At 45.9% G+C, this 27,301-nt stretch overlaps 3 protein-coding genes and 1 long non-coding RNA gene across 5 annotated transcripts in view; all 4 read right to left on the reverse strand.

Annotated features, from left to right (window-relative positions):
* LOC308595657 (uncharacterized protein) lies at window positions 1-27,193 on the reverse strand. The gene is made up of 3 exons (XM_081210215.1): window positions 27,087-27,193; window positions 15,748-17,651; window positions 1-850 (listed from the first exon to the last, which is right to left on the reverse strand). Exon 2 carries the CDS (start codon window positions 17,440-17,442, stop codon window positions 15,853-15,855), a length of 1,590 nt encoding a protein of 529 aa, XP_081066341.1. The 5' UTR covers window positions 17,443-17,651; window positions 27,087-27,193; the 3' UTR covers window positions 1-850; window positions 15,748-15,852.
* LOC308595607 (uncharacterized protein) overlaps window positions 1-27,301 on the reverse strand; it is a 191,814-nt gene that overhangs the window by 142,907 nt on the left and 21,606 nt on the right. The gene's annotated exons all lie outside the window — the stretch shown is intronic.
* Window positions 1-27,301, reverse strand: part of LOC308595720 (uncharacterized protein) — a 144,852-nt gene that overhangs the window by 60,896 nt on the left and 56,655 nt on the right. The gene's annotated exons all lie outside the window — the stretch shown is intronic.
* LOC308596380 lies at window positions 7,547-12,092 on the reverse strand. The gene is made up of 2 exons (XR_014012504.1): window positions 11,750-12,092; window positions 7,547-8,564 (listed from the first exon to the last, which is right to left on the reverse strand). It is a non-coding gene; the product is annotated as an uncharacterized lncRNA (long non-coding RNA).

Below are 27,301 nucleotides of genomic sequence, written 5' to 3' on the forward strand. Positions count from 1 at the left end.
TTCTTCAGTAATAGTTCACTGAGCTTTCAAAGCATACAGTTCTCACTGGGTCCCCAGTGAGGCACAAAACTTAGCTCCTGAGAGCAAATCCAGTTTCAGCAATAGAAAAATACAGCACACAGGATATCTAACTCAGGCACACAAACCGGCAGAAGGGAGCAAGGGAGGAAAGAGGGTGGAAGGACACAGGGCAAAGGATGTGTGTTTCCCTTCATGTGGTTTTGGAGGGAAGTCAGCAACTCGGCATCTGCAGGGGCTTCACAAAGCAAAGCTTTCTGCCGGCTGCTTCCAGGCAAATGAGCATCCCAGAAACACACACTGTGATCTGTGGTGTGTTGCCATATCAATTGTTTTTGGAAGGTTATCCCGATGTGGTCTAGAAACCAGTATGGGACATTATATCACCCAGCCCTAATCCTCACTGACCACCAGCAATCCAGATAAACCCTCACCCTTTCTCTCTCAAAAGGTACTTTACATTATAGATTATAATGACATTGTTTGGCATTGCCTTCAATATTTCATTACTATACAGTTTTACACATAAATACCAGAACTTCACATACACAACATGTGTTAAAGACTGATTTCCTCCTGAGTTCATTTCTGTGAAGAAAAGAGTGGACACTGAAAGGAAAACGTCCCGTTCTCCATACATCTAAATGGGTTCTTACATGTGAGAGTCTCTGGATGTTCCTTAAACAATCCATTGTAAATAAAGCACTTTTTGCAATCTTTTTATTTAAACTGCTCCTCCTCTTTGAGTTTGTTGATGGTTTGTAGGGTTTCAACTCCTAAAGTTCTTCCTGTCCGTGAGTCTGTTGATTTAGAATTTCCACCAGGACTGAACCTCTATCTACTTTTCTTTTTTTTAAGTAATATTTATTAAAGGTTTAAGGGTTACAGAAAGGAAAAAAGGAAAAAACAAAGTTAAACAAAACAAAACAATACATTACAATAAAGAAAAAAACAAGAACAGAAAACACTACTTATCTTAACAAAACAAAAACAAAAACAGAAACAATTAAAAACACAATGAATATTACCATAACTTATCTTTCATTTACTTGTTTCATTGACCTCCTCACACCTCCCTTTTTTGTATTCTAGTTCAGTTAGCCATTTCAGCAAATCCTTTCCATCTTTCTCAGTTTTTGTCCTATAATTTGTCTTGACACAATCTAACCTTACTTTTCCCCCTTTAGTCGATTAACAATCTATTTTTCCTTAATCCTTTATAACATTTCTGCTAAAGCCATATAACTTCATTCCAACATCCTTCTAACATTCATTAATTTTACAATGTTTCTGTAAATAATCTTTAAATTTCTTCCAATCTTCTTCCACCGACTCTTCTCCCTGGTCTCGGATTCTGCCAGCCATTTCCGCCAGTTCCATGTAGTCCATCAACTTCATCTGCCATTCTTCCCTGGTGGGTAGATCTTGTGTCTTCCAGTACTTTGCAATAAGTATTCTTGCTGCTGTTGTGGCATACATAAAGAAAGTTCTATCCTTCTTCGGCACCAATTGGCCGACCATGCCCAGGAGAAAGGTCTCTGGTTTCTTCAGAAAGGTATATTTAAATACCTTTTTCATTTCATTATAGATAATCTCCCAGAAAGTCTTAATCCTTGGGCATGTCCACCAAAGGTGAAAGAATGTACCTTCAGTTTCATTACATTTCCAACATTTATTATCGGGCAAATGGTAGATTTTTGCAAGCTTGACTGGTGTCATGTACCACCTGTAGATCATTTTCATTATATTCTCTCCTAGGGCATTACATGCCGAAAACTTCATACCTGTGGTCCATAACTGTTCCCAGTCAGCCATCATAATGTTATTTCCAACATCTTGTGCCCATTTAATCATAGCTGATTTCACCGCTTCATCCTGAGTGTTCCATTTCAACAGCAAGTTATACATTCTTGACAAATTCTTAACTTTGGGATCTAACAATTCTGTTTCCAATTTTGATTTTTCCACCTGGAAGCCAAGTTTTTTGTCCAAATGATATGCCACCATTATTTGGTATTAATGGAGGCATTCTTGCACTCTATTTTTTTATTTTTCAAAACTCTGTATGTCAGGGAACTGCCATCAGAGCATCAGGTGGTGGAGGGACTCAGGCAGGATGAAAGAGACTCAACTGCTGAAGCAGGGACCAGCAGGGGGAGGAGTGGGTCTCTGAGGGAATGCGAGCAGGAGGGAGGGCTCAGGGAGGCTTCCAGCGAGAACAGTGGGGAGGTATCGGAGTCTCCCATAGGGAGACCCATACCTCGCAGGAAACTGTCACGCCGTGAGTCCAGGAGACGCGTTTCCGTTAAGGAACTTCTTTGCTGGAAACGCTTCCGCAGGCAGCCACTGTCGGACTCTACTAGTGACTAGAGCAGACATGTCTGAGGAGCTCCGTCACACACGGAGGTTTGTGGGGGCGCACAAACTCTGAGGGAGCGCGTTTTCACGCACAAGCAGCTAATCAAACCCTCACAGCAGTCCGACAGTCTTTGTACGCTGCCTGTGCAAGAGAAGGCATCATGAGCGAACCAACCGGAACCAGAGGAGCAGGGGCTGGAGCTGGTCCAAGCTTGGAAGATAGATACCGAGCGTTGGAGGTTCAACTGGCCCTGCAGACGGCGAGGCTGGAGGAGAGAAGGGCTCAGGATGCAGACAAGAAGGGGAGAGCCACTCAATTCCCCAGAAAGGTACCAGGATTGGTGCAGAAATTTGGGGGGGACCCCAAGGACTACCATGCTTTTAGGACAGAGATGCAATATGCCCTTAATGTGCAGTTCGATGAGTTCCCTGATGAGGAATCGCGAGTTGCTTTTGTAATTGGGCATCTTGAGAAAGGGGCTAGAGACTGGGTTCGACCCCTAATGGCAACGCACAATGACATACTAAAGGACACAATGAAGTTCTTTCGTGCAATGGATATCATGTTTTCCAGCGATATTGAGGAAGGGGTGGTGCGCAGACAGCTAATGGCTTGTAAGCAGGGGAGTCGATCTGTCCGTGAATATTGGACTGAGTTTACCATGCTGATTCACAGACTGAGTTGGGATTTATCGGCGGCACCCGTTCAAATGCTATTTGAAGAAGGTCTTTCTTCGGGGGTGAAAGACGAGCTGGCACGGAGCCCCAGGGCGGAGTCTATGGATCAGCTGACCAAATCTGCGCTGACCATAGGAGCGCGGCAGGAGGCAAGAGCCTTGGAGAGGCGGGAAGGGAGAGGGGAACGTTGGAAGGAGTTCCGCATTCCAGACATTCCTGAGCCAGCTTTCCCGCCGGCAGAGCCGATGGAAATCGGAACAGCGCGCGCGCGCGCATTTTCAAAAACCAGCGAGGGAGCTAAGAAGGAGGGAAAGGGCCCCCGGAAATGCTATCTCTGCCAACAGCCAGGCCACTTTGCCAGAGTCTGCCCCCAGAGGAAGGAATGGCAAGGGATGGTGGGAGCTGTTGAGGGGGGAGAAGAAGGGGGAGCGGAGCAGGTAAAAGCCAACGCCTGGTTGCCACAATTGGGGCACTGCAGCCAGGCCAAAGAGCAGTGAAAGTGCCCGTGCCAGAAGCTCCTCGACCTGCTCTAGTGATTGAAGTGTCGCTAGAGCTGCAGAATGGGCACCCCCTAAAAATAAAGGCGCTATTGGACTCAGGCAGCTCCTGCAATTTTATGAGCAAGGAGTTTGCTGCTGAACACCAGATACAGACCATCCCTTTAAGCAACCCCCTGCAGGTGACCACGATTGATGGCAGGGAGTTGTTGGGAGGAGGAGTCCGCTTGCAGACTGTCCCAATGATAATGAGGGTGGCAAGGCACACAGAACTGATAGCGTTTAATGTGGCCACCCTGGGGGGCGCTCCCATTATTTTGGGAATGAGCTGGCTAGCTCTACATGATCCGCTGGTTGGCTGGCATCAAAGAGTGGTGTCCTTTGGTTCAGCACATTGCCTAGAACACTGCAAAGGGGAGAAGGGTTCAGTAGGGGCCCAAGCCACCCTAGCAGGGACTGAAGTAATGGGGAAGGTGAAGGTACCACCACAGTATGCAGATCTCAGCGACGTGTTCAGTGAGAAGGAAGCTGACCAACTACCACCTCATAGACCCTTTGATTGTCAGATCAATTTACTCCCTGGAGCACAGCTTCCCGTGGGCAAGTTGTATGCCATGTCAGACAGGGAAATGCAGGAGTTGCGAGGGTTCATTGACAAGAACCTGAAGAGAGGCTTCATCAGAGAGTCCAAAGCAGCAGGGGGGAGCCCAGTGTTCTTTGTGGACAAAAAAAATGCGGACAAGCCGAGACTTGTATGTGATTTTAGGCGGCTGAATGCAGTGACTGAACCGGTGGCGTTCCCTATGCCCAGAATTGATGATATTTTGACCATGGTGAGGAAGGGAAAGATTTTCACAAAGCTGGATCTAAGGGGGGCGTACAACCTGATACGCATAAGGAAAGGGGATGAATGGAAAACCACCATGTTTACCCCTTTGGGGGCGTTTGAATACCTCGTTATGCCATTTGGATTACAAGCAGGCTCCGCGTGTTTTCAATCTTTTATGAACCACGTGCTGGGCCCTTTGCTCTACAAGAATTGTGTTGCCTTTCTAGATGATGTGTTGGTGTATTCTGAGAATGAGGAGCAACATGTGAGAGACGTCAGAGAAGTGTTGAGCAGACTGCAAGCCAACAGGCTGTGGGTCAAACTGGAGAAGTGTCGGTTCCATACCAAGGAGGTGGAATTCCTGGGGTACCGCCTGTCAGACAAGGGATTGGCCATGGATCCCGGCAAGGTACAGGCAGTGCTGGAATGGAAAACACCCAAAACCAAGAAGGATGTGCAGAGGTTCCTAGGGTTTGGAAACTTTTATCGTAAGTTCATCCGCAACTTCGCCCATCTGACGGCGCCCATCACTGACTGTCTCAGCAGTAAGAAGAAGTTTGTATGGACGGCGGAGGCGGAGCGAGCGTTTGAGGAACTGAAAAGGGCCTTCGCCTCTGAAGAACAACTTCTGCATGTGGATTTACGAAAGAAGCTAAGGGTTGAAACAGACGCATCTGACAGAGCCATAGGGGCGGTGCTTCTTCTGCAGCCGGGGAAGGAGGAGTCGGAGTGGCGTCCGTGTGCCTTCTTCTCGCGGAAGCTGAACAAATCCGAGAGGAACTACACGGTGTACGACCGAGAACTGCTTGCTATTCATGAGGCGTTCCGGAGATGGAGGCATCTGCTAGTTGGTGCACAACATAAAGTGCAAGTGTGCACGGACCATAAAAATCTAGAGTACTGGAGAACGGCGCGAGTGCTCAACCAAAGGCAGTTGAGATGGGCCCAAGAGTTCTCCAAATTTAACTTTGAGATTTGTTATGTGCCAGGCCCAGAGAATGTTAGGGCGGACGCTCTCTCACGCAAACCTGAATATTTGGAGGGGGAGGGAGCACCCGAAGAAACCCATATCATTCCAGAGGACCGCTGGGTGTGTGGGGCAAAGGGAATTGGTAGAGGGTACGGTGCAGGATGCATACGCCCAGGGGAAACTCAGGGATCTCAGAGGGGAGGAAGACAAACCCGGTGGTTTTGAGGAGAGAAATGGGGCATTGTATTATAAGGGAGCGTTATATATACCTGAAGGGGAATTGAGGGAGAAAGTACTCAAGCAGCTGCACGATAGCCCCACAGCAGGGCACTTTGGGCAACACAAAACCATGTGGCTGGTTACCAGGGAATTTTGGTGGCCCAAGGTCAGGGAAGATGTGCGGGAGTATGTGAGAGGGTGTGAACAATGCCAAAGAGCCAAGGGGGAGAGGCAGGCGCCGGCTGGTTTATTAGAACCACTGCCCACACCTGAGAGACCGTGGGAAGCAGTGGCAATAGATTTCATGACTGATCTGCCAAGGTCTAGAGGGAAAACAGCCATCATGGTTGTAGTAGACCTGTTAACTAAAATGGCCCACTTCATAGCCTGCTCACATGCGGTTACAGCAGAAGAAACCGCCAAATTGTTTGTAGAGAATGTGTTCAGGTTGCATGGCGCCCCCTTGAGGGTGGTTTCAGACCGAGGGAAACAATTTACTTCCCGGTTCTGGAGGAAGCTCATGAGCTTACTGCATGTAGAGGTTAATTTCTCGACGGCCCGTCATCCTGAAACCAACGGGCAGGCGGAAAGAGCAAATGGGGTTCTCCAACAATATTTGAGGTGTTATGTTAATGACAGAGAGAATGATTGGGTGGAGAAGCTGGCGTTGGCAGAATTTGCCTACAACAATGTAGAGAACGTGTCCACGGGGATGAGCCCCTTTTTGGCTAATCACGGGTGCCATCCCAGAGCCTTCCCAGGGGGGGAGGGGGAGAACTGGAGCGTTCCAGCTGCAGAGCAGTTCGTGGAAGAAATGGAAGCGATCCATCGCCAGCTCCAACTCAACTTAAACAGGGCTAAGGAGGAATATAAGAGGCAAGCAGACAAAAACAGAAGGGAAGGTGAAAGCATCAGGGTGGGGGACCAGGTGTGGCTGTCAACCCAAGGGTTGCCATTCAAGGGAGGTTGTAAGAAATTAAGACCCAAAAGGCTGGGTCCGTTTGAAGTCATACAGCAGGTCAATCCAGTGGCTTTCAGGCTCCGGTTACCGAACCACATGAAGCTGCACCCAGTTTTTCACAGGTCGTTGCTGTCACCGTATAGAGGAGACAGTGAGGGGAGGGTCACTAGGGGACCAGCAATGGAGGAGAAGGAACACAGCTACCATGTAGCGGAGATCCTCGATTCCAGGTGGAAGGGAGATCAAGTAGAGTATTTGGTAATGTGGGAAGGGGAACCGGAGTCGGAAAACACCTGGGTTAGGGCAGAGGATGTCAATGACGAGGTTTTAATAGAGACTTTTCATCAGAGGTTCCCACGTAAACCTCAGCCTGTAGCGAGGTTCCGAAGGGAATACTTTGCCACCACCGACGAGGAAGAGGAGTTGGAGGGGTTCCCAGATTCTGAAGAGGAGGAGGATTCAGCTGGCCAGGACGACGATCGATGGAGAGAATTGTTCGAGACGTCAGAAGATGAGGAAGATTCGTTTCGGGGTTTTAGCCCTTCACCTCCCAGGGGGGAGGAATTGGGAGGGGGTGAGGGGGGCCCTGGAGGGGAAGTGGATGTCAGGGAACTGCCATCAGAGCATCAGGTGGTGGAGGGACTCAGGCAGGATGAAAGAGACTCAACTGCTGAAGCAGGGACCAGCAGGGGGAGGAGTGGGTCTCTGAGGGAATGCGAGCAGGAGGGAGGGCTCAGGGAGGCTTCCAGCGAGAACAGTGGGGAGGTATCGGAGTCTCCCATAGGGAGACCCATACCTCGCAGGAAACTGTCACGCCGTGAGTCCAGGAGACGCGTTTCCGTTAAGGAACTTCTTTGCTGGAAACGCTTCCGCAGGCAGCCACTGTCGGACTCTACTAGTGACTAGAGCAGACATGTCTGAGGAGCTCCGTCACACACGGAGGTTTGTGGGGGCGCACAAACTCTGAGGGAGCGCATTTTCACGCACAAGCAGCTAATCAAACCCTCACACTGTAGTTTTAATCTATCTCCCTCTTGTTCCAAAATTTCCCAATATTTCGGCCATTTGGCCTCCATATTGAGCTTTTTCTGAGCCTTCGCTTCCATTGGTGACAACCACCTTGGGATTTTATTTTCTAGCAAGTCCTTATATCTTATCCAGACATTAAACAGTGCTTTTCTGACAATATGGTTTTTAAATGCATTATGTGCTTTGACCTTATCATAGCACAGGTATGCATGCCAACCAAATACATTGTTGAATCCTTCTAAGTCCAACACATCAGTATTTTCAAGAAGCAGCCATTCTCTCAGCCAGCAAAAAGCGGCTGATTCATAATAAAGTTTAAGGTCTGGCAGGGCAAATCTACCTCTTTCTTTAGCGTCAGTTAATATCTTAAATTTTATTCGAGGCTTCTTGCCCTGCCAGACAAATCTAGAAATATCTCTCTGCCACTTCTTGAAACAGTCCATTTTATCCAAGATTTGCAATGTTTGAAACAAAAACAGCATCCTTGGCAATACGTTCATTTTTATCACAGCAATTCGGCCTAGCAATGATAGTTTCAGATTTGACCATATTTCTAAGTCCTTTTTTCACTTCAATCCAACATTTTTCACAGTTATCCTTAAATAAATTCACATTCTTAGCAGTCATGTTAACCCCCAAGTATTTCACTTTCTTAACCAGTATTAATCCTGTCTCCTTCTGAAACTTATCTCTCTCAATCACAGTTATATTTTTCTCTAAAACCTTTGTTTTCATCTTATTCAACTTAAAGCCTGCTACCTGACCAAACTCTTGAATCAGTTCCAATACTCTTTTAGTACTAGATTCTGGCTCCTGTAAAGTCAATACCAAATCATCAGCAAATGCTTTCAATTTGTACTGTTTAGCTCCCACTTGTATACCTTTAACCAATTGGTCCCTTCTAATGATGTTTAGTAGAACCTCCAGGACCGATATAAAAAGCAATGGAGAGATTGGGCAACTTTGTCGTGTTCCTTTCTCTATCTTAAATTCTTCCATCACGAACTTCCGGGTTGGCGCCTCTGGCAATGGCGGATTTCCTCCGATCGGGAGGAATCCGCTCCGTAGAAAAAAGGGTCTGAACCGCCTCGGCGAGGCGGAGACCCATCAAAAACCACAAGCGGGAGAAGCCTGTGGACGTGGGATTTGGCTGGCACCTTTGCGGCCCCCCTACTCGCGGGGAACCCCGGTTTCGGGGATCCGGAGTGACGTGGGGTGAGTGGCGCGGTGCCTTGAATCGACTGCTTCTTTCACAGAGTGAAGCCGCATTGCTGTTGCCGGAGAGCGCTGACTTTTTCCTGTGGACAATTGGATCTTAAATAACTGTCCGTGAGTAGAACGGAAAATTGGATTAAGAAATTTCTTTTAATTTGGCACTGAAGCGGGAAGGTCTAAACAGGAAGTCTGCCTTTCCGCTTTTGTAGATAGATTAAAGCAAAGACACGGCAAGCTAGAGTTTAGAAAGTCGTCCGTAAAGGATCAATTTTCATCATTTAAAATTACTGAACCCGTTTCCAGGTGGAAAAGTCAAAGTTAGAAACAGAGCTGTTAGAACCCAAAACTAAAAATTTGTCCAAGATGTATAACTTGCTGTTGAAATGGAATAGGCAGGATGAAACTGTTAAATCAGCTATGATTAAGTGGGCACAAGATATAGGTCATAACATTATGTTTGCTGACTGGGAATGGTTGTGGACCACCGGTATGAAATTTACGGCATGTAATGCCTTAAAAGAAAATATTATGAAAATGATTTATAGGTGGTACATGACCCCAGTCAAGCTTGCAAAGATTTATCATTTGCCTGACAACATATGTTGGAAATGTAAAGAAACTGAAGGTACTTTTTTTCACCTTTGGTGGACGTGCCCAAGGATTAAGGCTTTCTGGGAAATGATATATAATGAAATGAAAAAGGTATTTAAATATACCTTCCCTAAGAAACCAGAGGCCTTTCTTCTGGGCATTGTCGGCCAATTGGTGCCAAAGAAAGACAGAACATTCTTTATGTATGCTACAACAGCAGCAAGAATTCTCATCGCAAAGTATTGGAAGACAGAAGACCTACCCACCGTGGAAGAATGGCAGATGAAGGTGATAGACTATATGGGATTGGCAGAAATGACCGGCAGAATCCGAGACCAGGGAAAAGAGGCGGCAGGAGAAGATTGGAAGAAATTCAAAAATTATCTTAAGAAATATTGTAAAATTATTGAATGTTAGAATGACGCTGGCTTTAAAAAGTAAGGGGTTTACAGCTGTAAGGGTTAAGCTTAAAGAAAAATAGAGGAGGTAAATTAAACAAAATTAAGAGTAAGGATTTGCTGGGAAAAATCTGAAAATAGAATGCAGAAAGGGGAGGTATGGGGAAGTCGGAGAAAGAAGTTACAAGAAAATAAGGAGCTGAAATTATACTTGTTATTTTTTTGTGTGCTTGTTTGTGTTATCCGTATTTGTTTAAAAATTTGTGAAAAGTGAATATATATATATATATATATATATATATATATATATATATATATATATATATATACTGAACCCCCCTTGGAAGCAGGAGAAGAGGGGGGAATTTTCTCTGGACTGTTTAAACCTGCAGAAGAGAGAGTAAAAAAAAGCAATTTTCCACCGTCTTGAACCTGGGAGCGGGGTGTCAGGACAGACATCCTTGGGAAGTTCATTGACTATAGACAAACGTTTTTGACAGATAGTTAAAAGAAGAGAAACATATTGATTCCATTGTTCCCCTTTGCATCCAAAAAGAACAAAATATTGACAAAATATCTGAAAAAGGAAACTTTGTTGTTAGATCTGCTTTTTTAAAAAAAAAGAAGCAGAAGAAGAGATGGATACAAATAGAAGCCTTTTCCCCTAGAGGGAGCTTGTGAAACTGTTATTAAATTTGAACTGGGGAGCTTTGCAGCTGCAATAGATTAAGATCGTGGGATCAGACTTTGACCTTGCACAAGAATGTACTCGGAGGCTCTGGTGCTTGCCTTCTGCAAGACAAGTGCTCTATTGGAACAGCTACATGAGAAGACGGATTTGATGACTGTTGCGATTGGAAATTTTGGACAGGCAGTGGGTATCTATATAGAACGCACTCAGGAATTAATCCAGGAGTGTGCTCTGACAGATCAGATGAGGGAGGAGGTTGTTGCTGGACCTCGGGAGGCAGAGATGGAGGGAACTGTGGCCCAGCAGGAACATAAGTTGTTGGATCTGACGAATGAACCTGGAAAAAGCCAGATTTGGAGAGATAGAGTCTTGTTTGGTTTGGAGATGGGGGGCTGGATAGACCCCCCTATGCAGGGATGTTTTGACCTTTCAAGTCTGGCTTTGGGCTGGGAGGAGTTCAGAGTTGTGGGGGCCCTTAACTTTGGAGAGACCTTGAAACATGCTTTTAAATACTACATGGAGTACAGTGTTGACTATGGAAAAGGGGCTGATCTGTCGAGAAGGGACAAAAATATCGTCAAACTGGAGTCTCCACGAATGAAAGGAGCAGAAGACAAAGTAAAATACAGGTATAAATATGAAGAAGACTTGCGGAAGGGACATGGAAGAGATTTAAGGGTCTCGGACATAAGGTTACCGGGTTGATGAACTAGATGGATGGGATAGAAAGGACTGACAAAACCCGAGACCAGGAGGAAGAGACGTTGGAAGAAGATTGGGAGAAAGTTTTAAAATAATTATTTAGGAAAATTTTCGTAAAATTAATGAGTATTAGAAAAATGTTGGAACAAAATTATTTGTCTTTAGCAGAAATGTTAAAAAGAATTATGTAAGAATATGTTATGGTTATGAGAAATTGGTATAAATAAGATTTAAGTTTTAAATTTTAAGGTTTTTTATGGTAAGATAAGGTTAAAATAGATCAAGGTAATTTAATGACAGAATATTATGAAAGATGGAAAGGATTTGCTGAGATAATTAATAACTAGAATACAAAAAAGGGAGGTGTGAGGAGGTCGATGAAATAAGGTAATGACAGTTAAGGGTTTCAGAATACTGGATCTGTTTTTATTTTTTTTGTTTATTTTTGCTTTTTGATTTTGATGTATTATGTGCTTTGCTTTTGCTTTTTGATTTTGAATTGTTATTTGTTTTTCCTTCTTCTCTTTGTTTTTTTGTAATCTTAAAATTTTCAATAAATATTATTTTTTTTAAAAAAATTCTTCCGTCACTACATTATTCACAATTAATTTAGCCTTTTGTTCTGAGTAAATTGCACCTATACCATTTCCAAAACCTTGACCTACCCCCATCCCCTGTAAATTCTTCTTCATAAAACTCCAAGAGATATTGTCAAAGGCTTTCTCCGCATCCACAAATATCAGAACTGCTTTAGTATTAATATTCACTTGTAGTTTTCCTAAGATGTTAATTATGTTCCTCGTATTGTCAGACAAATGTCTGCCCGGGAGAAAGACCGCTTGGTCTTTATGAATTTCTTCTACTAGCACCTTTTTTAATCTTTTAGCCAAAATATCTGCAAAAATTTTATAATCCACATTAAGCAACGATATGGGGCGGTAGTTCTTAAGATGTGTCTCTGTTTTCGGTATAAGTGTAATATAAGCTTCCTTCCACGACTCTGGTGCCCTTACCCCTTCCAGTATTTCATTACAGACTTCCTTTAAAGGTTGTATTAACCATTCTTTCAGAGATCTATAATATCTTGAAGTCAAACCATCCGGTCCTGGAGATTTACCTAATTGCATGTTCTGAATGGCCCCTTCTACCTCCTGCTCCGTTATTTTGTAATTCAGCATTAGCTTATTTTCTTGAGAGATTTTTTGTAGTCCATTTGTTTCCAAAAATCGGTCAATGTCCATTTCTTTCTGCGTCTCCTGTGTATATAATTGTTTAAAGTACCTCTGGAAGCACTTTCTGATCTCCACTGGATTCTGTATATTCTTTCCTTCCACTTCCAAATTCGTAATGGTATTAAGTTTTTGTCTTTTTTTTCATTTGCCAAGCCAGCAGTTTTCCGCACTTATTTGCCAATTCAAATGTCTTTTGTCTCATCTGTTTAATTTTCCATTCTATTTCCTGATTCATCATTTTCATATATTGTACTTGATATAACTTTATCTCTTTCAGGATCTCCTGCGACTTTGGTTTCGCTCTCAATTTCTTCTCTCCTTCCTTTATTTTCTCCAGAATTTTGTCTTTTTTCTCATTTTGAGCTCTCTTCTTGATTGCATTCTGTTGTATCAGAAATCCTCTCATAACCGCTTTACTTGCATCCCAGATTACTCTTTTTTCCACAGTAGTATTCATATTTATCTCAAAATAATTTCTCAAGGTTTTTTGGGCCTTCTTAGTCACTTCTTCGTTCCTAAACAAAGTATCATTCATCCTCCATCTAAAGGAACCAATTGGTGTCAGTTTCATTACCTTCTTCACAGCATTATGGTCAGAGCAAGTTTTAGGGCAAATCTCCGTTTTGCAGATCTTCGGGACCAGTCCCCTGGTTTCCCAAATTTGGTCGATTCTTGTCCAAGTCATTTTAGCCTCAGAGAAAAAACTTCCCTCTCTTCCCAGAGGGTTCTTCATTCTCCAAATCTCAACTAAGTCCATACTTTCAGTCATGTCAAAGAAGGTTTTTGGTAGTCTACCATCCTTGGTAACTACCTGTCTCTGTGCCTTGTCCATATTTGTAGACACCACTCCATTTATGTCTCCCATCAAAATCATATTGTAATCCATATAGTCCATCAGAGTCTCATGTAGCTTCTTAAAAAATTCCGATTTTCCTTCATTTGGTGCATAAATGCCTACTATCAAAAATTTCTCTCCTTGTGATTGAATTCAATTGCAACAAATCTTCCTTGGTCATCTTTAAATATAAATTTCGGTGATAGGCTCTCCTTTGCATAAAGGACTACTCCTCTTTTTTTGACTTTATCTGATGAAATAAATTCATGGCCCAATCTTTTATTACTCAATACCTTCCTGTGTAGCCTTATCACATGTGTTTCTTGTAGACAAATCAAGTCCAATTGTTCTTTTTTCAATAAATGAAAGACTCTCCGCCTTTTTTCCGGGGAGTTCAGTCCATTCACATTCCAGCTTAGTACTTGCAGTGCCATGATGTAATTACTCTGATTTTCCTCCAACTGCGCCCAATGCTTGCTCTTCTTCTGATGGTGGTGTTGGTGTCACATTCACTGGGCGGTCCAGTCCAAAGGATAATGTTGCTATATCCAGTATTCCTCTATTTACTGATCCTCTGTCCGATGCTCTTTGCTCTAGTCCTCTGTCTGGTGATCTTTTGTCTGATGCTCTTGGCTCTTTTCCAAGTTCCTTCTGCAGATCTTCTTTGTAGTTATTCAAAAACTTTACTTTATCCTCTACTGATCTTATTTTTATTTTCCTTCCTTTGAAACTGAAGGATAGGCCTTGGGGAAATTCCCACCTGAAGATGATTTTATTCCTTCTCAGCAGGGCAACCAAATCTCCATAATTGGACCTAAGGTCCAAAAGATGTTTCGGGATATCTTTAAATATTTCCACTCTTGACTTCTGTTAGTGCCAACCCAAATTTTTATCTCTCTCTTCTTTGGATCGGAGGGTAATCAAACAGTCTCTTACTCTGTTCTTCTCTTTCTTCCCTCCTCTCCCAAGTCTAAAGGCCCTCACGATTCTAAATTCCTCTTCTTCCAAATCCAAATCCCAAAAATCTGCAAATTCCTGCGTGAGAAAATCTATCAAACTGTCCTTCTCCAGTTCAGGTACAGCTCTGATCCTCAAATTCATCTGTTTTTCCTTGAGCTCAATCATAGAAAGCGTTGACTTGTGGTCCTCAAGTTGCCTCTGTAGGTCTGGGACTCTCTCTGTTTCCAGTTGTGTTACCTTAACTTCCACGGCAGGAACTTTTCCCCTGGCTTCCTCTGCGGTCTGTCGAATCGAAGTAGATTCATGTATCAGTTTCTCGATGGTTTCTGTGTTGGCATTCACCTTTTGTCCCAAATTATTTAAACTTTCTGTGTTTTGATCAATTTTAGTAGATGCAGCATCCACTTTCTTATTTAGCTGTTCCAATGAGTCATTTAGCTTACTTAATGCAACTGCTAAAGCCTCTTCTGATAACATTCCTCTTGGTTTAGAACGTGTTAGTACAGCCGCAGATGACGCAGAAGGGCCGGATGTTGACGCTCTTCGCTGCCAAGACTTCCCAGACCTTGTTGTTTTGTCTGGGATTGAGGAATCTATTTTTTCTTTTCCATCTGCCATAACACTTAAGAAATCCAAGGTCAGTCCCACAGTTTTACCTTACAGCTGGAAAATTCCCCTGCTCCAACTCTTGTAACAGTTTTAGAAACTTCCTCTAGGGGGAAACAGTTGCTATTTGTATTTGTATTAATCCATAATAACGCCTTTTAAGACACAGTTCAAACAATAAAGTTAGTTTCAATTTTCAGCTACTTTTCCTCCTTTTTAAGATCAGAAGAGGCCAGCTAAAAACAATGTATCTCCCTTATTCAGCTAGCTGTCAGCGAATGGTCTATGCACAGTCAATGCACGTTCCAAAGTACGGCAGTCTTATTGGCAGCCCGTTTCCAGGTTCTGAGCAGTGGAATTTTAACTTCCTTCCCTCTCTCTTGCAGGTATATACAGTCCAAAACTTCCCCCCTCTTCTCCTGCATCCGGGGGGGGGGGGTCCACTATTTTTTAGTGCTGGAAAATTAGTCCTTTCCAATAGGCTTTCCAAGACTTTAGCTTGCAGCCTCTTTGCTTTAATCTATTTACAAAAGCAGAAGGTGGACTTCCTGTTTTGAGCCTCCCCGTTTTGGTACCAAATTAAGTCTTTTTTTCTTTAAGAACTTCCAATTTATTCTACTCACAGGTAGTTGCTTTTAGAATCAGATTGTCCACAGGAAAAAGTCAGCGCTCTCTGGCAACGGCTGTGCGGCTTCGCTCCGTGGAAGAAGCAGTCAATTCAAAGCACCGCGCTGCTCACCCCACTTCGCTCCGGATCCCCGAAACTGGGTTTCCCCACGAGTAGGGGAGGCGCAAAAGATGCCCGCCGAATCCCACGTTCACAGGCTTCACCCGCCTGTGATTTTTGAGGGGTCTCTGCCTTCGCCGTGGCGGCCAGACCCAGTTTCCACAGAGCAAATTCCTCCCGATCAGAGGAATTCCGCCATTACCAAAGGCGCTAACCCGGAAGTCTCTGAACCTCTATCTTCTTTCCTGATATTTATAAGGTATGTGTTTTGTGTGAGTTTGTTGACATAAATCAAGGGTTCCACTCTGACTGAAGCTCCTTCCACAGTCCATACATTTAAACAGTTTCTCCCCTGTGTGTCTGCTGATGTTTTCTAAGATTTCCATTCTGACTGAAGCTCTTTCCGCACTCCATACATGTAAATGGTTTCTCCCCTGTGTGAGTCTGTTGATGTCTTCTAAGTTTTCCATTATCGCTAAAGCTCTTTCTGCACTCTATACATTTAAATGGTTTCTTTCCTGTGTGAGTCCATTGATGTATATTGAGGTGTCCACTCTGACGGAAGCTCTTTCCACACTCCATACATTTAAATGGTTTCTCCCCTTTGTGAATCAGTTGATGTTTTCTAAGGCATCTATGATCACTAAAGCTCCTTCCGCACTCCATACATTTATATGGTTTCTCCCCTATGTGAATCTGCTGGTGTAATTTAAGGTCTCCATTCTGACTGAAGCATTTTCCACACTCCAGGCATTTAAATGGTTTATCACCTGTATGAGTCCGTTGGTGTCTTCTAAGCTTTCCATTATCAGTAAAGCTCTTTCCGCACTCCATGCATTTAAATGGTTTCTCCCCTGTGTGAATCCGCTGGTGTAATTTAAGGTCTCCATTCTGACTGAAGCACTTTCCACACTCCAGGCATTTAAATGGTTTTCTCCCTGTATGAGTCTGTTGATGTCTTCTAAGGTTTCCATTCTCACTGAAGCTCTTTCTGCACTCCATACATTTAAATGGTTTCTCCCCTGTATGAGTCCGCTGATGTGTTCTAAGGTTTCCATTGAAACTGAAGCTCTTTCCACACTTCATACATTTAAATGGTTTCTCCCCTGTGTGAATCCGTTGATGTATATTGAGGTATCCACTCTGAGTGAAGCTCTTTCCACACTCCATACATTTATATGGTTTCTCCCCTGTGTGAATCCGCTGGTGTAATTTAAGCTCTCCATTCTGACAGAAACCTTTTCCACACTCCATACATTTAAATGGTTTCTCTCCTGTGTGAATCCGTTGATGTTTTCTAAGGTCTCCATTCTGACTGAAGCTCTTTCCACAATCCAGACATTTATATGGTTTCTCCCCTGTGTGAATCCGTTGATGTGTTCTTAGGGGTCCATTGTCACCAAAGCTCTTTCCGCACTCCTGGCATTTAAATGGTTTCTCCCCTGTGTGAATCCGTTGATGTGTTCTAAGGTTTCCATTATCAGTAAAGCTCTTTCCACACTCTATACATTTATGTGGTTTCTCCCCTGTGTGAATCCGTTGATGTGTTCTAAGGTTTCCATTGAAACTGAAGCTCTTTCCACACTCCGTACATTTATATGGTTTCTCCCCTGTGTGAGTCCGCTGATGTAAACTTAAGTGTCCATTCTGACTGAAGCTCTTTCCACAATCCATGCATTTAAATGGTTTCTCCCCCGTGTGAGTCCATTGATGTCTTCTAAGTGTATCACTCCGATAGAAGCTCTTTCCACACTCCAGACATTTAAAAGGTTTTTCCCCTGTGTGAATCCGTTGATGTAAACTTAAGTGCCCATGTTGACTGAAGTTCTTTCCACACTCCCTGCATTGGAATCCTTTCTCGCCCATGTGAGTCCGCTGATTTGTTCTAAGTTTTCCACTGTCAGTGAAACTTTTCCCACACTCCATACCTTTAAATGGTTTCTCCCCTGTTGGAGTTTGTTGATGTTAACTATGTTTCCTCATTCAATGAAGCATATTCCGCATTTCACACATTTTAATTTCTATTCCTAATGGGGGGGAAAGGTGACCCATCCCCTGGAGTTCTGACTGTCTTCTTCATCTCCTTCTTTAGAGTGAGAGGAAAGGGAATCTTGTTTTGGTTTCGAGGAAGAGAACTAAGGGAAAGAGAACACATCAAGCTCCATTACCACCTTCTCCTATTTCAACGTCTCCTACATTCCCTCACCTCCTACCCATGTTCCCAATTTTTAGGAAATGAAGTTGCCATGTCAAATGATAGTAATTCATGAGCAACTTTCAAAATCCTCAATCAATGTTCATAAAGCAGCTTGATTCTTTAAAGAATGATATGCTGTCTGATCTCATGCCCGTCTTCTGACGCAGGACTATCCAGACACGACACTGAAAAGCAGGACATTCAAGGCAAATAGATAAACTGTACTTAGTGGAATATGTACTACCTTGAATATGTAGTATTGATTTATTGATGGACTGAAGTTGTGTTATTTCTGGGGACATGAATTAGCGTATTTTTCGCTCTATAACACGAACCCAACCATAACACGCACGTAGTTTTTAGAGGAGGAAAATCCATAGGCATGCCACCTGTAGGCATTCCCTCCATAACATGCACAGACATTTCCCCTTACTTTTTAGGAGGAAAAAGGTGAGTGTTATGGTGCAAAAAATACAGTAATTCCTGTTCTGTCTTAAGATCATAATCACACAATATCAAGTGGTGTTAGGGGAGCGGTAGTACCTCTGGTGGGGGAAATGTCATGCACCTTATGAGGTACCGTATTTTTTGTTCTATAAGACTCACTTTTTCCCTCCTAAAAAGTAAAGAGAAATGTGTGCACGTCTTATGGAGCGAATGCAGGCTGCGCAGCTATCCCAGAAGCCAGAACAGCAAGAGGGATTGCTGCTTTCACTGAGCAGCGATCCCTCTTGCTGTTCTGGCTTCTGAGATTCAGAATATTTTTTTTCTTGTTTTCCTCCTCCAAAAACTAGGTGCGTCTTGTGATCTGGTGCGTCTTATAGAGCGCAAAATACGGTAATTTATCCGCTATTAGCTCCTACCCAGCACTCAGTTCTCACCTGTGGCTTCTGTGGCTCTGTCAGAATGCAACAGAGGCCATAATCCAAGGAATGGCTTCAATCAGCCGGCTAAACCAGGTGAGGATACCTGATGGGTCTCAAATCCTTGGTGGGTTGGGGAATTCTGTTGCAGGTGAAGGCAGGCCCTGGTGGATGGAGAGGATGAGAACAACAGTGAATTCCACAGTCAAGAAGGCAGATTCTGCCCCTGCTGCAGAGGAAAGTGAGGACAGATGGGGCTCGTAAACCAGGGAAGGGAACCCTTCGAGAAGGAAAACTCTGGTCGTAATACTTTGGTGCACTCCCTCACTTCCTCTTGAGTTATCTTAAGGATATGAAAATACTATGGAGGAAAACCTACAGAAATCCAGAGTGGAGTCTCTAAGACGGTTAGATGGTGTCCTGCACACCTCCTTCTAGCCACTCCTGCAGCCAAGCTGGTGCCTAACGTACTGCTCTGCTTTCCTTGGGACCATATAAGCCAGGCTGAGAAGGGGGTCTTGTTGTCTAGGCAGCCCTGAACCCCCAAACACACTGTCCAGGCTCACAGTGCTGCTAACACAGCAGTTTCAGGGGGAGCGATGAACTCAGATCTGTGTATCAGAATCTCTCCAATGTGGAATATGTAAAACAGAAGTGCTGTTTATATCATACATCAATTAAAAAGTAATCAGAATATTTGTCTTTTGAAGAAAAGGCCACCAAGTATCCGATGGCCCCTTCAAAGCTAATTAAATTCTTGGGCCTGGAGCTTTTGGGGGTGCAGGATCAGGAATGCCTCTGCCACCATTAACCTTCCAATTGGGATTCAGGCCTCATCATGGAACTGAAATTGCCCTGGTTCTGCTGGATCTCTCAGCAGCTTTAGAGACCTTTGACCTTGGTATCCTTCTGGACCCTCTAGGGCAGTGTTTCCCAACCGGTGTTCCCCGGCACACGAGTGTGCCGTGAGACACCGGCTGGTGTGCCGCGAGATGCCTGGAGGGAGGCGGGCGAGTCGGGCGGCGAGAGGCGGGGCGGGGGCGGCGAGGAGAGGCCGCGCCTCCTGCTGCTGCCTGGCGCTCCTCCTCGCAGCCGGCAGCGCTGCCTGGGCGCCTCCGCGCGACTCTGTCTCGCTGGGTTTGGTCTCCCAGCAGAGACGGGTCACACGCGCACCTCCCTCCCTCCCTCAGCCTGCGCGGAGGCGGATTGAGCGCAGCTGAGAGGAGCTGCCGAGGGAAAAAACGTTCACTTTTGTGCGTCCCTCCCGGCGTGACGCTGCGCGCTGACGTCACGGGGCGGGGCTTTAATGGTGGTGTGCCGCGAGATTTTTTTTTAGTACACAGGTGTGCCGTTGCCCAAAAACGTTTGGGAAACACTGCTCTAGGGGAGCTGGGGGCGCTGCTATGCAGTGGTTCCCCTCCTTCCTCCTGGGCCATGTCCAGAAAGTGGTGTTGGGGGATGAGTGTTCAGACCCCTGGGCTCTCACTTGTGGGGTGCCTCAGGGCTCCGTCCTCTCCCCCATGCTTTTTAATATCTATATGAAGCTGCTGGGAGAGATCATCGGGGCTTTTGCCTGGGTTTTCACCAGTATGTGGGCGATACCCAGCTCTTCTTCTCATTTAAATCAGAACCAGTGAAGGTGGTGAATGCACTGTATTGGTGCCTGGAGGTGGTTTGAAGATGGATGGTGGCTAACAGATTGAGCTTGAATCCTGACAAGACAGAAGTACTGTCCCTGGGGAACAGAGGGTGGGCAGGTGTGGGGGACTCCCTGGTCCTGATGGGGTAACTGTGCCCCTAAATAACCAGGTGCGCAGCGTTGTGGTCGTTTTGTACTCACAGCTGACCATGGAGGTGCAGGTCAATTCTGTGTCCAGGGCAGCTGTCTAGCAGCTCCATCTGGAATGCAGGCTGAGACCCTCCTTCCCCGCAGACTGTCTCGCCAGAGTGGTGCATGCTCTGGTTATTTCTGGCTTCGGCTACTGCTATGTGGTCTACATGAGACTACCTTTGAAGGTGACCCAGAAACTGAATGGGAGCAGCTACCGAGACCACATATCACTGCTCTTAAAGGATCTTACCTGGCTCCCAGCACATTTCCAAGCAGAATTCAAACTGTTGGTGCTGACCTTTAAAGTGTCATGGTTGCATTTTTCAGGCAAAGTATTGATCTAATGCAGGCTTCCTGAAACTCGGTAGTTTCCTTCCTGCTGAGAGCTGGTGCTGGGATAAGTTGTGATGAGGTTATGAAGAACCTTTCTTGTTTTGGGGAACCAGATGAAGCTGGTTTAAACTGGAGTGAGCCAGGCTTGTTATCCAGTCCCAAGGTTACGCTGACATTTAATGGAATATAAATTACAAGGCTTAAAGGTGCCTTGTCCCACTTCCTAGTCTGCTAGTTCTCTTACTCTGCTTGTGTGATTCTTAGTTGAGTGCTGTTTTGGTATGCTAAGTTATGGTTTTATGTAAATTAAGTTTTTGCTATTTTTTGAATCCTGTTATGCTTCTTTGCTTTCAGTAATAAATTTATTTGCTGAATGAGATTGTTATGGAGCAGCAAGATCTGCAACCTAAAGCCCTCAACAGCCTCAGCCCTGTAGACCTGAAGGAGCATCTCCACCAACATCGCTCAGTCTGGACAGGGAGGTCCTCCTTGGAAGGTCTTCTGCTGATTCCCCCCCCCCTGCGAGAAGCGAAGTTACAAGGAATCAGGCAGAGGGCGAGGAAATGGGCAACATTCTGACATTTAGAAGACAGCTGAAGGCAACCCTGTATTGGGAGGTTTTAATGTCTGCTATTTTACTGTTTTTTATTTGTCGTGGAACCAGGAAGTGGAAGAGAAACAGACCATTGGCTGTGGTGAGGACTGCAGGGCCTGTTCCCTTCCAGGGCCCTTTCCAACTGGCCCAGGCCCTCACTCTCCCAGCTACAAAGAGACTCCTGCTGTGGTGAGACCTTGGACCATCGGCTGTGGTGAGGACTGCAGTGCCTGCTCCCTTCCAGGGCCCTTTCTAACTGGCCCAGGGGGCGTGGCCCAGGCCCTTATTTGGAACAAACTTTTGGGAAAGTGCTGGAAGTTGTTCTGCTACTGCTTCCCTGTTCCAAGTGGTTAATGTGTTTTAAAATGTCCTCAAGCAGTCGGTGGCATTTAATTCCCCCCCCCCTTTTTTCCTTTGTTGGGAGTGGGTGGGTGGGATGGATATTTGGTTGGGGATTCATTTGAGTATAATTGTTCTGTTTTTGTTTTTTGTTGTTTTATTGGTTGTGTATAGTTTGTGTTTCATTTTTAAGGGGCAGGATCAGGGCTGCCTGGGAGTGGGGCCCCGGCCAACATAATGGCTGGGACAAGTTCCACGGGGGGGCGGGAAGCACTAGGACATCCGATCTGGGTGATCATGGGCAGGAGGAGGAGTTACGCTAAGACCAGACCATGTCATTACCGAGGAGGCAGGTTTAGTCATTATTTGAAGACTATCCCTGCCTCCTGGTCTGGCCTTGACGGGAGGGATGCTGGAATCAACAGGGGAAACCCACATGACCTGAAGGTGTTGCTGTGTAATGCCAGGTCAAAGATAATTAAAACCACTGCCATCCACGACCTGATTGTGGATGGAGGATTTGACCTGGCATGTGTGACAGAGACCTGGTTGGATGAAGCAGATGGGCCTTTCCTTGCCGCTGCTTGCCCACCTGGTTTCTCTTTTTAAAATAATAATAATATTTATTACTTTTATAGATTACAAAAAGGGAAGAGAAAAACAGAAAAAAAGACAAAGGAGGAAAGCAAAAAGGAGAGAAGAAAAAAACAATATAGTACAATATATAGACAATGCAAAACACAACCTAAACTAAACACATTAAACTAAACTAAACAAACCCCACTCCCTAACCTTAACCCTAAATAAAACAAAACAAAAACAATTTAAAAACATACATCATCCCTTTTCCGTACTCTATTTTTCATTCCCTTGTTTCCTCGACCTCCTGTCACCTCCCTTTTTGTATTCCACTTCTATTAATTGTTTCAGCAAATCTGCTTAACTCCTTATAACATTTCTGCTAATGGTGGAAAAAATCATTCCACCATTTTTCTATCACTCATTCGTTTTATCATATGTTTATATATAAACTTTAAATTTTCCAATCTTCTTCCACCATCTCCTCTCCCTGGTTTCGGATTCTGCCAGTCCTTTCCGTCAACTCCATAGAGTCGATCAACCTGGTGATCTTCTGGTTGCATACGCACAGCAACCCAGGTCATGTGGATGGGGGTGGGTGCAGTGATTTTTAGGAAGTCATTAGCTTGCATCAGGCGTCCTACTGGGAAGACCCAATTCTCTGAGTGCATGTTCTGGAAGCTGGGCAATAGGGGCAGTACAGGATTCCTTTTGGTGTACTGACCTCCCCGCTGCACCAAGGATTCCCTGTCCGAGCTGCTTCAGGTCATGGCGGATGTTCTCCTGGAGATACCTAGTTTGGTTGTCCTAGGGGATTTTAACATCCATGCCAACATGACCTTACAAGGGGCTGCTTGGGACTTCGTGGAAATCATGGCCTCCATGGGGCTGTCCCTGAATAAGTTTGGCCCAACTCATAGTCACGGACATGCCTTAGAGCTGGTGTTCACCTCTAGTGACGTGGGTAATCTACACTAAGTAAATGTGAAAGAAAAGAAGTGCTATGGTCAGATCACTTCCTGGTGCAACTGGACTTCTCCACGACCCTTTCCCTCTGCAGGGAGGTGGAACCAGTGTGGATGGTCCGCCCCCGCCACTTAATGAATCCAAATGGTTTCCAGAGAGTGGTAGGGGATGCTTTATCCCATGTTGATGGCCTTTCAGCTGATTTCCTGGTGGCCTGCTGGAATGCGGAGTTAACCAGGGCTATCGACTGTCTGGCTACGAAGCGCCCTCTCTGATTGCATGGAGCCTGGACACCCCCATGGTTTTCTTTGGAGCTGAGGTGATGAAACAATCGCTGAGACGGCTAGAGCGTCGGTGACAGAAAACTCATTCCGAATCTGACTGGACACAGGTTAGAGCTCAACATCGAGCCTACCAAGTGGCGATAGCGGCGGCAAAGAAGACTTTCTTCACTGCCTCTATTGCATCTGCAGAAAATAGTAGCAGGAGACTCTTTCAGGTGGTCCACAATTTAACAAAACCACCTTTACCACCTATGCCTTGTAAAAACCCCAAGATCTCCTGCAACGATTTTGCAAAGTTTTTTGCAGATAAAATCACTCATATTCGGAAGGAGGTAGACACCACCATGGGAGCAGGGTCGGGGCAGGAGAGTGCTAGAGCCCTGTCTGGTCAAGTTGCATGGAATCAATTTCAATCCGTTACCCCAGAGGATGTGGACAGGCTGCTTGGATGCGTGAAACCAACCACCTGTCTCCTTGATCCTTGCCCATCCTGGCTAATAAAAGCAAGCCGGAAAGGGTTGGGCAATGGGCTCTGTGGGGTGGTGAATGCTTCCCTCTGCGAGGGAGTCGTCCCTGACCTGCTGAAAGAGGCGGTCATTAAACCACTTCTTAAAAAAAATCTTTAGACCCAGCCAATTTGGCAACTATCGCCCAGTCTCAAATCTTCCATTCTTGGGCAAGGTGATTGAGCGAGTGGTTGCTGAACAACTCCAGGCACGCCTGGAGGATGCGGACCATTTGGATCCCTTCCAGTCAGGATTCAGGCCTCATCATGGGACTGAAACTGCCTTGGTTGTGCTGGTTGATGATCTCCGGCGAGCTAGGGACAAAGGTGAGAGCTGTTTCTTAGTTCTGCTGGATCTCTCAGCGGCCTTTGATACAATCGACCATAACATCCTTCTGGACCGTCTAGAGGAGCTGGGAGCTGGAGGCACTGTTATACAGTGGTTTCGCTCCTTCCTCCTGGGCCGTGTTCAGAAAGTGGTGTGGGGGATGAGTGTTCAGACCCCTGGGCTCTCACTTGTGGGGTGCCTCAGGGTTCCGTCCTCTCCCCCAAGCTTTTTAACATCTATATGAAGCCACTTGGAGAGATCATCAGGGGGTTTGGAACTGCATCAATATGCAGATGATACCCAGCTCTACCTCTCTTTCAAATCAGAACCAGTGAAAGCGTTGAAGGGCCTGTATGAGTGCCTGGAGGTGGTGGGAGGATGGATGGCGGCTAATGGATTGAGGTTGAATCCTGACAAGATAGAAGTACTGTTTTGGGGGGACAGGGGGCAGGCTGGTGTGGAGGACTCCCTGGTCCTGAAAGGGGTAACTGTGCCCCTGAAGGACCAGGTACTCAGCCTGGGAGTCATTTTGGACTCACAGCTGTCCATGGAGGTGCAGGTCAATTCTGTATCCAGGGCAGCTGTCTACCAACTCCACCTGGTACACAGACTGAGACCCTACCTGCCCGCGGACTGTCTCGCCAGAGTGGTGCATGCTCTGGTTATCTCTGGCTTGAACTGCTGCAATGCGCTCTACGTGGGGCTACCTTTGAAGGTGACCCGGAAACTACAACTAATCCAGAATGCGGCAGCTAGACTGGTGACTGGGGGTGGCTGCCGAAACCACATGACACCAGTCTTGAAAGACCTACATTGGCTCCCAGTATGTTTCTGAGCACAATTCAAAGTGTTGGTGCTGACCTTTAAAGCCCTAAACGGCCTCGGCCCAGTATACCTGAAGGAGTGTCTCCACCACCATTGTTCTGCCCCGATGCTGAGGTCCAGCGCCGAGGGCCTTCTGGCGGTTCCCTCATTGCGAGAAGCAAAGCTACAGGGAACCAGGCAGAGGGCCTTCTCGGTAGTGGCGCCCTCCCTGTGGAACGCCCTCCCATCAGATGTCAAAGTGATAAACAACTACCTGACATTCAGAAGACATCTTAAGGCAGCCCTGTTCAGGGAAGTTTTGTGACATTTTAGTGTATTTTTGGTCTCTGTGGAAGCCACCCAGAGTGGCTGGGGAAACCCAGCCAGATGGGCAGGGTACAAATAATGTTGTTGTTTATTCGTTTAGTTGTGTCCAACACAACTTCGGCGATTAGCCTTCTTTATGGTCCAGCTCTCACTTCCATACATCGCTAGTGGGAAAACCATGGCTTTAACTATACGGACCTTTGTTGGTAAGGTGATGTCTCTGCTTTTTAAAATGCTGTATAGGTTTGCCATCGCCTTTCTCCCAAGGAGCAGGTGTCTTTTAATTTCGTGACTGCTGTCACAATCTGCAGTGATCATGGAGCCCAAGAAAGTAAAATCTCTCACTGCCTCCATTTCTTCCCCTTCTATTTGCCAGGAGGTGATGGGACCAGTGGCCATGATCTTCATTTTTTTTTTTATGTTGAGCTTCAGACCATATTTTGCACTCACCCTCAATAAAAGGTTCCTTAATTCCTCCTCACTTTCTGCCATCAATGTTGTGTCATCTGCATATCTGAGGTTGTTGATATTTCTTCCGACGATCTTAATTCAGGCTTGGGATTCATCCAGCCCAGCCTTTCGCATGATGAATTCTGCATATAAGTTAAATAAGCAGGGAGACAATATACAGCCTTGCCGTACTCCTTTCCCAATTTTGAACCAATCAGTTGTTCCATATGCAGTTCTAACTGTAGCTTCTTGTCCCACATAGAGATTTCTCAGGAGACAGATGAGGTGATCAGGCACTCCCATTTCTTTAAGAACTTGCCATAGTTTGCTGTGGTCGACACAGTCAAAGGCTTTTGCATAGTCAATGAAGCAGAAGTAGATGTCTTTCTGAAACTCTCTAGCTTTCTCCATAATCCAGCGCATGTTTGCAATTTGGTCTCTGGTTCCTCTGCCACTTCTGCAAGCTGGATTTATTATTATTATTAGAAAGATGGAATCCTGAGAGAGAGGAAAAGGTTTCTGGCTGCTTCCTGGGTGGGATTGCAGAAACGAAGAGCTGCTTCTGAGAAGGCCTCTCCCCTCCCCTCTTCCTGGACAGGGCAGGGGTTATGGGGGCTTATGGGGTGGGAAGAGGATGGAGGTTACAGGAAGGAGGGGTGGGGGGACTGGACCCCCCACTTTTCAGGGATCTGTCTCTGGTCTCCTTGAAGGGGTGGCCGATTCCTGGGTGGGAGGGTGAAGCCTAGGGGGCCCCTCCAGAAAATCCCCGTAGGCGCCACCATGGAGAAGTTTCCCCAAAGACTGGTTTCCGATCTCCCCCCCCCATGCTGCCCTTCCCTGCCCCAGGGATGCTCCCCCTCCCCACTTCACTCCCTCTCTCTGTTCCAGAGTCTCCCCTGCACCCAGAGGCCCCCCCTGGCGCGGCTCACTCCTCACCCCCCATCTTTCCATCCTCAGGGGCCACCCCAAGACGCACAGATTAGGGACAGGGGGGTCCCTATCCAGGCGTCCCTCACGCCCGTTAACCCTTTCATGGCCCGCCTTTATCCGTGCGGAGCCCACACGTCCCCAGGGATGCCTGTGCGGGGGAAACGGGGCAATGGGGCCCCATGTCCGCCGCTGCCCATGTCCGCCGCTGCCCCCCTCTCCGCCGCCCGCGACCCCTTTACCTCTTTGTCCTCGCTCTCGAGTCTCATTTCTTTCCTGCAACATCCACGGGGGGCGGGGATCCTCCTCTTCCCATCCTCCTCCCCTTTCCGAAAGCGCGTCCCCCTAGAGCTACGCTCAGAGCAGCAATTCGGAGTAGAAGCTCCACTTGCGGGCGAAGCAGGCAGTTTGGAAGGGGGGCCCTCTCCGCTCATTTCGGAAACAGAAGCCGGATTAC

This window comes from Podarcis bocagei, assembly GCF_964188305.1.
Source record: "Podarcis bocagei genome assembly, chromosome: 10".
In the NCBI taxonomy this organism is placed as follows: Eukaryota; Metazoa; Chordata; class Lepidosauria; order Squamata; family Lacertidae; genus Podarcis; species Podarcis bocagei.